The 10,474-nt window shown below is 41.7% G+C and overlaps 1 protein-coding gene across 2 annotated transcripts; it reads left to right on the top strand.

Annotated features, from left to right (window-relative positions):
• The first annotated feature begins 151 nt into the window (after positions 1-151).
• On the top strand, positions 152-10,326 carry si:ch211-197h24.6. 2 transcript variants are annotated; one of them, XM_034127711.1, is made up of 12 exons: positions 152-241; positions 511-601; positions 1,824-1,854; positions 2,862-2,939; positions 3,035-3,174; positions 3,257-3,382; positions 5,953-5,998; positions 6,096-6,164; positions 6,474-6,889; positions 8,497-8,601; positions 8,970-9,057; positions 9,979-10,326. In XM_034127711.1, exons 2-12 carry the CDS (start codon positions 527-529, stop codon positions 10,017-10,019), a joined length of 1,215 nt encoding a protein of 404 aa, XP_033983602.1. In that variant the 5' UTR covers positions 152-241; positions 511-526; the 3' UTR covers positions 10,020-10,326. The 2 variants fall into 2 exon arrangements, with proteins under 2 accessions (XP_033983602.1, XP_033983603.1); XM_034127712.1 differs by having other exon boundaries at positions 164-241; positions 514-601.
• Positions 10,327-10,474: the final 148 nt, after the last annotated feature.

Below are 10,474 nucleotides of genomic sequence, written 5' to 3'. Positions count from 1 at the left end.
GTCCTATGCCCAATATTGAATGATTTAGTGTAACTTACACTAATACAGATGCATTATGAGGGCCTGTTTGTTTTTGTTTTATAGTGCTGAGGTAAAATTGTCCAATATCGTATTTTTTAAACTGGCAGAAGCGCCGCTTCCCCATTGGCTTCGAGGCTGCTTTGTTTTTTAACATCATAGCTAGTCTGCGCTGCCGACCTTGTGCTTGGAGAAACTCGCTGTTTGTTTTAAAATACCTCAGGTAAGTTAGGTTTTTATTAGATTACCCTTTAACTAGTGGAGATACATATGATATTTGGTGTATAGACTTGCTTGATGCGTCCACAGCTAGCGTATTATTGACAAAAAGCCGGTTTATTTAAGCCTCGGCTGGGCCTCAGTTGAAACCAAACAACGCAACGAGTTTCTGCTCAGATAAGATAACATGGACGAATGTGAGCGTGTTTATGTATAATATTAATTACCTGGTTTATAAATGTTTTTGATACGATCTCTTTCTTTGTCTTACAGTAGATAAACTAAGGAAATGGAGGCTAATTCTTCAGCTAACAAGCATCCACCTAGAAATGGGCCGCAGTCCAATCCAAAGAGAAATTCCAGGGTAAGACGGCACTCAGCTGAAAACAACACAACTTATAAAACTAAACTCATATAACATCATGCACATGATGCTGACTTCTCATAAAGAAACCATGATTGTTGTGTTAATGATAATGTGCACTGGCTGTTGTGGTGCGTGTTTGAGAGCCAGGCGGCAGCAGTCCTTGCAGGTGGACTTGGTGCCAGCCCGTGGGCTCTCAGGCTTAAAACGTGCCCACTCAGTGGTCCTGGCATTCCATATGTGGCCTGTTATCGCTGTTGTGATTCAAAGGAATGTCTGTGTTTAGCTAAGTTTAGTTTGTTGACCTCACAATGCCAACATTTCTTCAGTTCACTGAAACGGCTTAAAGTTTCTATTTCTGAGACTTGGGTTCACTGAACCAAAGTCTAAGGGCAGGCTTCTCAGTTTTTACTTCTGAGAGCAGTCCTGTTGTGAACCAAAAATGCCTAAAGTTTAGCAGGGCTCCCTGTGGGATTCTTTAAAAAAAGCGGTTAATAGCATATTTTACATTAATATGCAAGTCAGCTACAAACCAAGACTATCAATAAACAGTACTTTACTTTATTGCAAAAAATATAAATGTTACAATTGTGAATTTGCTTTTTCGTGAGAGATATTTGCGCCAAATGGAACATTTGGAATTCCCTTATGAAATTCAATTTGTCTCTGGTTGAGTAATTGCCATGATGGTTTCCTGAGAGAAACCTAAATCAAGGCTACAACGTTTTGAAGGAGTTATTTGCCCCTCTTTAGGAGAAAGGGGTGAATGTTTTGTTATTTGTGTTTGCTTATTTCACCTGTCAAACTTGGATGCACACCCACAATGGGTGTAAGGCCAAAATACACAGTGGAAGAAAACACAGGAAAAGAAGAGCAAAGACTTGGTGCAACATTTTAATTTCATTCTCCTTGGGAAATTACTGAGGTCTTGATCTCAGGCTTCTTTAATTTGGTCACTGTGGAATGTTTGAATATTACACTTGTCTTCATTTAAGTGTATCAAGTCTCTCACATGATTCAGACACTATTTAATAATGTGTCTGTTTGACTGTTGCTGCTTGATGCAGACGTCCTGGGGAACATGGGAAAATAATGGCTCCATGGCATATATAGTGTGGCGGACACGGACAAGAATGATCAGTCCTCTACTAAGTCTCATCCTGTCACTAATGCCTGTATGTGTCTCTCTCCTTCATGTGGGTTAATTCCCTCCTTTTGACAGAGAAAGCAGCCGCAGCATTCTGCTGATATAGGTAAGTCATTTATACACAGTGCCACTGCCAGTGCTAAGAGGAGAAGCTTGAGATCTTGTTGATTTCCCTGCTTCATTTCATGGGTGGTGGAATGTTTTCCACTTTTTGAGACCGACACTCTGAGGTGGGTGCTGTTGGGTGCCATACATGGTTTTGCAGTAATAATCTCGCAAAACCTTTTCCAGTATTTTTGCCATAATGCTACTATTGTAGATTTTTTTTTTTCAACATTTAGATGTTCTGAACAATTTTAGAAATTTCAACCCATTCTCCTAAAATTTTGCTACATTAAAGACCAGCACCATAAGCTCCAGTAGTCCCTCGTGACACCTAAAGCAGCGGCACATACAGTAATACAACCATGCGGCTGCAATGGTTGCAAGTTTTGTTGCACTTTTTGTGCTGTTGTGCTTTTTTTGCTCACCAGAAAAACTTCTTTAGACTGCTGGATGTAGTATTCATTGTGGTATTCAGTTGCCTGTGCTACACAGGCTTGAATGCTGTTAATATTTTTTTTATCTAAGTAAACCTTACCTGTTAACCAGAGTATTTTAAGTTATGCAGACTTTTATTGTGTTCACACATTGGGACTGCTTCCTTAGTGCAACACAGAATTGATTCTTCTGTGGTTGGCACAGTGAGAGACGGTACATTACGGGAGCTGGTGCCTTGCATCAAAGCCTAAATGGGGGTTAGCGGAGAACTTCTGTTCCTGTTCTTCCCTCTGGCTTCAAAGGCACACAGGAGTTTGGGTTTCTATAAGTTGTTCAGTTCACACAGAATTCTAATTAATTGGTCCTCACCAGACAATGAAGGCAGTGTTGGAACCTAACACACTTTCTGAATTTCAGTGTCTTCCTAACTATGATTATTATGATCCCAGGGGTCACCCCATAAATGTATAACAAAGTGGCCCGCTGAAATAGTCTTCTGGACAGGAATGTTGTTGTCAGTCGTGTGTCACTATAAAGCTCTTGCTTTGTGTTGACCACTGTTGTGTTTTCCAGTGTTCTCCAAAGGGGCAACTATCCAGACCCTGCCCGCTCTCAGCAAACAGTTGAAGGGGCTCACAGAGTGTGTCATTGGTAAGCATAGGGCACATTTCCCTCATAAACATCTACTTTACCTTCTTCTCTTTCTATCAAATGGATTTAAAAAAATGATCATGACTTGTTTACAGGTCTTCAGTATGTGTGGGAGTACCGTAGCCCCAGTAAATCTGTCCCACCACACTACCAGTGCAAACTCTGTGCCGTCTCCCGCTTGCAGCATGATATGCTTGCCCATGTGAAAGGCTGGAAACACAGCTTCAGATATTTGGTGAGTATTGATGGCTTGTTAATCTGCCCTAAATGCACGATATTGGGAAATGTTTTGTATATATTTATTTGTCTTTACACAGAAAAAGGTGCACCCTAACAAGGTAACCCATGAAGAGGAAGAGGCCATCAGGGACCCTGCTGTAAGAAAAACCATTAAAGAAGTTTCAGCCGAGGTGGAGAAGACTGAGGGAAGAGGACAAATCAAGGTGAGTGTCAGACGTATATCCCTGCGAAATATGGCAGGAAAGCTGTGTTTTTATCATACTGGGAAGGATATTGCTAGATGATTTGCTTAAAATGACCATTGGAAATTAATTGTCTGTGTTAAGGGGTTGCGTTGGCTTGCAGATGTAGATGAGAAGGTTGAATACAATCTAGAACAGCGGGTGCCAGAGAGCTTCAGGGGAGGCGCAGCATGAGAAAAAAATAACGAGAAAAAGACGAGTAAAGTGTCACTTGCACACGTTTGGCTGTCTGTGGAGACCGAGTTCCCCCACCTCGCCAAAAAGGCTGTAAAAGTGCTCATTCCCTTCACCTCCACCCAGGGGCGGACTGGCCATCTGTGTGTTCTGGAGAATCACAGAACAGCCGGTCGTCAGCGGGTCGTTGACGGCCGGCTCGGTTCGCTGACGGCCGGCACCGCCCTTTATTTGTAATGTTTTTAAAGGCATCATTTAAGTTGCGCTGATTTATCCACGATGTTAAAAATGTTTTTTAAAAAAATGTTTAAAACATAAAAAGGTTTTAAAAAGTTATTGTTTAATGTTTTAAGGAGGTGACGCTACTCAGCCAATCAAATCGGTGCAGTCAGTGAGCACGATAGATTAAACACACACACAGAGACGAGACAAGAGGAGAGAAACAGTTGGAGTCATTTCAAATGGCGTGCTCAAAAAAGAGAAAGGTAGACAGCGAAAACAGAGCATTTAATGACATTTTCTCTTACTGGACCTCTTTGAAATGCAATTGAATGCCTCTGCATTATAGTAACAACATCAATAATAGCAATAATAATTGGGAGGGGGGGGGCGCGGCTGTTCTTACCATATTGAATTTCTAACAAAGAAATTGAAATTCACTCTTGGCTTCCTTTACAGACTTAAATGTTGTTTTTCAACTTCATCGCGTAAAAGGTTGGTCTCTGCTTATTCCTGTCCCAGCTGGACTACGGTGATACCATTTATAGATTTGCCTGTCCCACTGTTTTGGCCAAACTTGACCCACTCTACCATGCTGCACTGAATGCACCCTATCATTGCACACTGTATAGCCTAACTGGATGGTCCTCACTTACTATGCGTAGGATGCAACATTGTTTTTTATTATTGTATAAAGCCATTTTAGGTAAGCTTCCACTGTATATATGTGCCAGATTTGCTCCAGTTTGTGACTCTCACAACCTCAGAACCAGTGCCTGGATACGGTTCCAAGCACCTGCTGTGCGGACTGAGGCTGGAAAAAGGAGTCTTTTTTTTTTTTTAATATGGTCCTTGGTCTTGGAATGACCTTCAATCATATGGGCTCAGAACAGTCTCATAATACACACATGCACACAGAAGGATTCACACTTGTATTTCCGGATCTACACTTGTGTTTTTCAATGCACACACAAATGTGTTCCGTTTCATATACATGTAAATAAAATCCAAATAAAGAAAAAGGTTTTACATATGTATTTTTGATCCTCACATATTTGTTTTCCGTTTAAATCCCCTGCACCTGCAAACACAAACCGCTTTCTGTGCATGGATCGCTGTGCATTCGTGTGTGTTTTTTTTTAGACTCCCCTGACGGTCACCCGATTCGTAATTTTTTCTATCTATAGCCAATCAGATGTCTCCTTCGTTCTAAGCCAATCACATGAGCGCGTCCCCACGAGGGTATGATTTATTGCGTTCATGACGTAGCTCAGAAAGCGGGTTGTGTTTGCAGGTGCAGCGGTTTTAAACGGAAAACAAATATGTGAGGATCAAAAATATATATGTAAAACTTTTTTCTGTATTTGGATTTTATTTACATGTATATGAAACGGAACACATTTGTGTGTGCATTGACAAACACAAGTGTGGATCCGGAAATACAAGTGTGAATCCTTCTGTGTGCATGTGTGTATTATGAGACTGTTCTGAGCCCATACAATCAAGCCTCAAACTGACGGCAATTGTCTCAATAGCATGTTTTAAATTGAAGTTGTCTGAAGTCCTTACCACCAGCTGCTCTTGCAGTAATAAGTAGTGCCCCTTTCTTACTGTCCTAATATGCACAATGTAGTGACTGCTTTTTCGTCTTTTGTTTTCTTAGTTATGTTCTCTGTATTTTATATGTTTGTATTGTGTTATGTGTAACGTTGCTGCCTTCTTGGCCAGGTCAGCATTGAAAATGAGATTTTATCTCAATGCTTTTATCTGGTTGAATAAAAAAAAAAATTCTCTGAGGGGAGGCTCACCTTCCCACACTTTGAAAACCCCTGATCTAGAAGGTCTAGTTTTAGTGCTACATCCATGAACTTAAAGGCTTATTGCACTGCAATACAAGTCATAACATCATTAATAAGTTAGATTAGAAATCTATTTCAAAGGTTGTGAGGGGTAACAATCTATCAGGAATGTGTTATTGTCGGCTTGCCTGGCATTTCAGCTTACATTGTGCCAGATTAACTGTAACTGTTCTAAATAAAAGATTCTTACTTTTGCGATTCGAGGTTTTACATTTGAGTTTGCTTATTTTATTCATGATTGTGGATTTGACATATTTTTGTTCCTGTTGTGGCTTTTAGGTCATTCTGAAGGAGCCATATGAAGTTCTTGCTTTTAAGGGACTCCGTAAGTTTCTCTTCTATGAAATTGGTTTAGTAAAAAGGATTTCCTGTTGGTTGTAAGCCTGAGTTGTGAATGTCTCATTTCCCGTTGTCCCTTACAGGTTCTGCAGCTCCTAAAGCTACGGCTCCACTTGTGCCAGGGATGGGACCTAAGGGACCGCCACCCTATGGTAAGTCATTTTTATAATTTAAGCCAGAGCTGCAGCTATAAGTGAACTAATCAATCATCGACTTAAGAAAGTACTTGTCAACTCTTTTCACCATCAATTAATCTTTAAGTTTTCATACAAAACCTCAGTTTTTACCTTCTCGTATATGGAGATTTTCTGCTTTTGTTTAAAAAAAAACTAAAACAGCAAGTATACGTACAGAAGTTCCCTACTTTTTTTCATATATTTTTGATAAACTATTAATTTACCTGTGTAATGTCAATAAATGCTGTTTTTCCATTGACCTAATATGCAATTTTAATGTAACAGGTCCCTCAGGACCCAGGTTCTCCGACTCAAGGTTTTCAGGGGAGTTTCCTCCTCAGCGAGGACTTCTCTCTGACTATCCAGGGGCAGAGTATGGGGAGCCCGGCTTTGGAGGCTACGATTACCCGACCAGACAAGAGTCCCTCGGCTCGGGTATGGATCAAAGACCTTACCCAGATGGTATGGGTCATCGTCCAGCTGGGATCAGAGACAGTTTTGGATCAGGTGGTGGAAAAGGTGGCTATGGAAGGGGTGGATTGCTGGAGGACCCGGTCAGTATGTATCCTGATGAGTACCATGGCAACCAAATGCGGAGGAGCCAGATGAACAGACCAATGGACAAGGCACTGGAGAGACCAGGCTTGATGGGAGCTGCTCCAGAAACTAGCAACCTTCCTAATACACTCCTCACTTACCTGGTACGAGTTACATTTCTCGCAGCAGGTTCCTCCATAACTTAACAACTGAACATTTATTTTGTAAAATTACTCGTGTTTGTATTAAAGGTCCCATGTCATGCGGTTATTACCCGTCCCCTTGTGTGTTATGTAGCTTTTTCTGCATGTAAACGGTCTGCAGAGTCACAACCCCTCAAAGTACACCTTGTAGCGAGTAAAACTCTAATGGCGCATTTCCACTACACGGCCTTGCTCGGTATGGCTAGGCCTCGTTAGGACTGGCTCACTTTATCACGCATTTCCATTACAGTTTAGGAACTGGGGTAGTATCTATAGTAACGCAGTGTAGGCGGAGCCGTGACGTCATCTTCAATGAGAACCCCAGAAAAACAACTTAGCTGTTAGCACTCAGAGCTCACAGCTCCTCATATCTGTTCAGAAACTAGACAACGAGTACAAACCACAGACTGTCTGTGTCATGGCGAATACAGTCGCTGGTTTATTTATGTCTGTATAGGCCGTTGTGAGTGTGGACGGTCGGAGCATATATTGCGTTAGCTTAGCCAATCTCCATTTAGAAAACACGCATTTTAAAAGGTTTTTCGCCTGCCGTCTGTCTGCAGACTTGTCAAAGCATTAATTCATGGTTTTTACTAACCGGTATCAGTATGTTGTTACTTCGGCATCATTTTGAAACGTGTATTACAATTAAATCACGGTCAAATATGTTCATCTTGTTGTAGTTGTAGCCCCCTTGCCAGCGATTCTCTCTCTAGTTTAGCATACTCAGCCCGACTCAGCCTCGTTGTCTCTGGCCCTAGAACCGCGATTTTATGGGGCCAGAAAAACTGTGAATTAGGACCCGCTAGCCGGTACTAGGCCAAGTGGAAACGCAACCAAAGACGGGCCGCTGACGTCACAGCTCTCTTAAACGGGGCTCCGCGCTGCAGTGGAAACGCGCCATAACACAGAAAAGACCTGTCTATGCTGCCCCAGAACGCCTCGTTGCAGATTTTTCTTTTTCCATTTTTTTCTTCCTGAGTATGGTGACGTAACCATGCCCAGGTCCAAATGGACCAATCCGTGGAGCTCCTCACACACACACTCACTCAGCCTTATCTTTTCTCAGCTGCGGCTCCGCAGATTTCTCAGCCTGAACTCAGCCTGAGAAAGCGATACACCGCGAAACTCAGGCTGGGTTCAGGTGAGTTTCGCGCTGTCTCGCAGACCCCACGCAGCAACCAGTAAACGACCCCAGTAATCCAGCTCACACTGTCCGCATCAGTGAGCCCCGCAACGTCCCGCCAACACGGCACCCAGACCCCACGCAGCATTCTCATCCGTTTGTCATTACTGGTGTCATTTTCTGGTTGCTAACGCCATTGTAACACTGTAACGGTGGTGGACTCATCAGAGCACAGTGGGCTCATAGGGAGGGGGGGCAGGAGCTCCAACAAGCCATTTAGGACAGGGAGTGAATACACATAGAAATGAGAAACCAATGTCGTTTTGGAATATTGAACAATGTAAATCTATTCTAGTATACTTCAATGGAATTATGATCAGTAGAAATGGCCATGTCATGGGACCTTTAAAACGTTTATTAACTCCTTAAATTGTATTTGAAGGATACTTTCCGGATAGAGAATGAGAGTGACGCACAGCTGGTGCTGAAGGTGACACAGAAACTGACAGATGTGCTGATGGACTACAGACTGAGGAGCGTATCGTCGGTATGGAGCTTGTTTTCACTAAGACCAGTTTCTGTTCTCGTATTTTTTTATTTAGTAAAAACAAATGTAAGAAACATTTTATCTGATTTGTATGTGCCCATATTTCTCAGTATTGTCTGTATTACTATAACATCTGTGTATTTAGAAACCTGTGCATGTAAATAATTGGTCTACATCTCAATGTATAATAATTTCAATTGTTTATATTTCATTTTCTGGTTATCTCGCTTTTTAACTTATTAACTGTGTTTATGTATGCACCATGTATACACCAAGGCAAATTCCTCGTATTTGTAAAACTACTTGGCAAAACCCGTTTCTGAATCTGATTATCTTTTCCTAAATGTTTGTCTTCATTTCCTCCTCAGGGTTCTAGTCTGAACAGCTTCTCCATGAACTCCACAGGTTTCTCCTCTGAAACCCCCAAATTGATGGGCAGTAGCGATCCATTCTCAGGTATGTAACCAAGTCTCCTCTGAGGCTGCGTCTCAGGTCGGTTATTTTCATTTCCTCGCTCCTCTGTATCACCGGAAGTTGATTTGTCTGCGCCATCTTGACCGAGGAGCGATAATGGAGGAGCGATAACCGAGGAACCACCAGACCATCCTCTGCTGAAATCCTCAGACACTCGCCCCGCCCCCCTTACTGTGTATCGCTCACTGATTGGACGATGCAGTGCATGCACTGATCTGATGCTTCTTGACATGAGAGCAGTTTCCCAGCGGAGTGAAGAAACTCACGAGAGTCACTCCTCAGTTTATACCGTGTTTTGTTTCAATTAATGTATAATTTAGTTACAAATATGTGATATATCTGAACAACAAAGTGGTCAAAAATTATTTTATTCATTTATTGGAAACATTTTCATGATCTCTTTTTTTCGTTTATACATTTTAAGAATGGCGTTTATCTTTTTTCAGAATGAGTTATTTTATTTATTTGGGTCTACAACAGATGATACAAATGACACATCTGTCAGTAAATGTGTACTTAGAGGCGGGGGTGTGTGTGAAAACAACGGGGACAGAGCTGCTGTGCGGTGTCATCACAAACGGACGTCGCTTCACGTGACGCTCCGGAGGAAAGGACGTCCCATTGCTCTTAAAACTCATTTCCCTGCTTCTCGTGGTTTCCTTGCGTCTCTCCATGCTTCCCTGGTGGGAGGGACTAAACGCAGGGAAATGACGCAAGTGAGGGACGCAAGGATTCCATTTAACCGACCTGAGACGCAGCCTGAGCCTTTCCATTTGAAGTGGACTCAAATGTAGAAGGTCATCGGTTGGTCATTCGTTGACCTTCTATGGATCACATATTCCTGTTGCTTTCCCAATGTTGTTCTATATTGTGCCATTTTAATGTGTTTCTGTTTCTCTGCAGGTCCATCCAGGTACTCTACGGGACCCAAGTATTACAAATGAAAATCACAAGCAATCCATTGATCATCTTATGCCTCGCTCCTATGTGCGCATCGATTATGACCGGGCAAAATTTGAAAATGTCGATTTCATAATTTCTTTTTTTACACTGATGCTTTTAGGCATATTTTTTGTTGCTACTTAGTGGTCTTCCTTTTTTAATGTTTGTATCTATTTTAGAATATGTAAAGATTAAAGACTTGGGAAGTAAAACAAACTACATGTGTTCACCAGTTGTAACTCAACATAAGTGTATGCCTATTCTTTATTTTCCAAGACCCTGTTCTATTAAAATGAATGAAGGAAATTACAGGTGTTTGTTTCATTCCAACTAACTTTTCACAACACAATCTTCAGGGTGTTCAGATATCTGGGATTCAAATCCAACCTATTGTCCTTAGCCTCATGGCATCTCCTCTTTACTCCTTGATCCTGTCCCATCTTTTACAATGATGCAC

Source organism: Trematomus bernacchii, unplaced genomic scaffold, assembly GCF_902827165.1.
Source record: "Trematomus bernacchii unplaced genomic scaffold, fTreBer1.1, whole genome shotgun sequence".
NCBI classification, from domain to species: Eukaryota; Metazoa; Chordata; class Actinopteri; order Perciformes; family Nototheniidae; genus Trematomus; species Trematomus bernacchii.
This window is presented reverse-complemented; position numbering and strand designations above follow the sequence as displayed.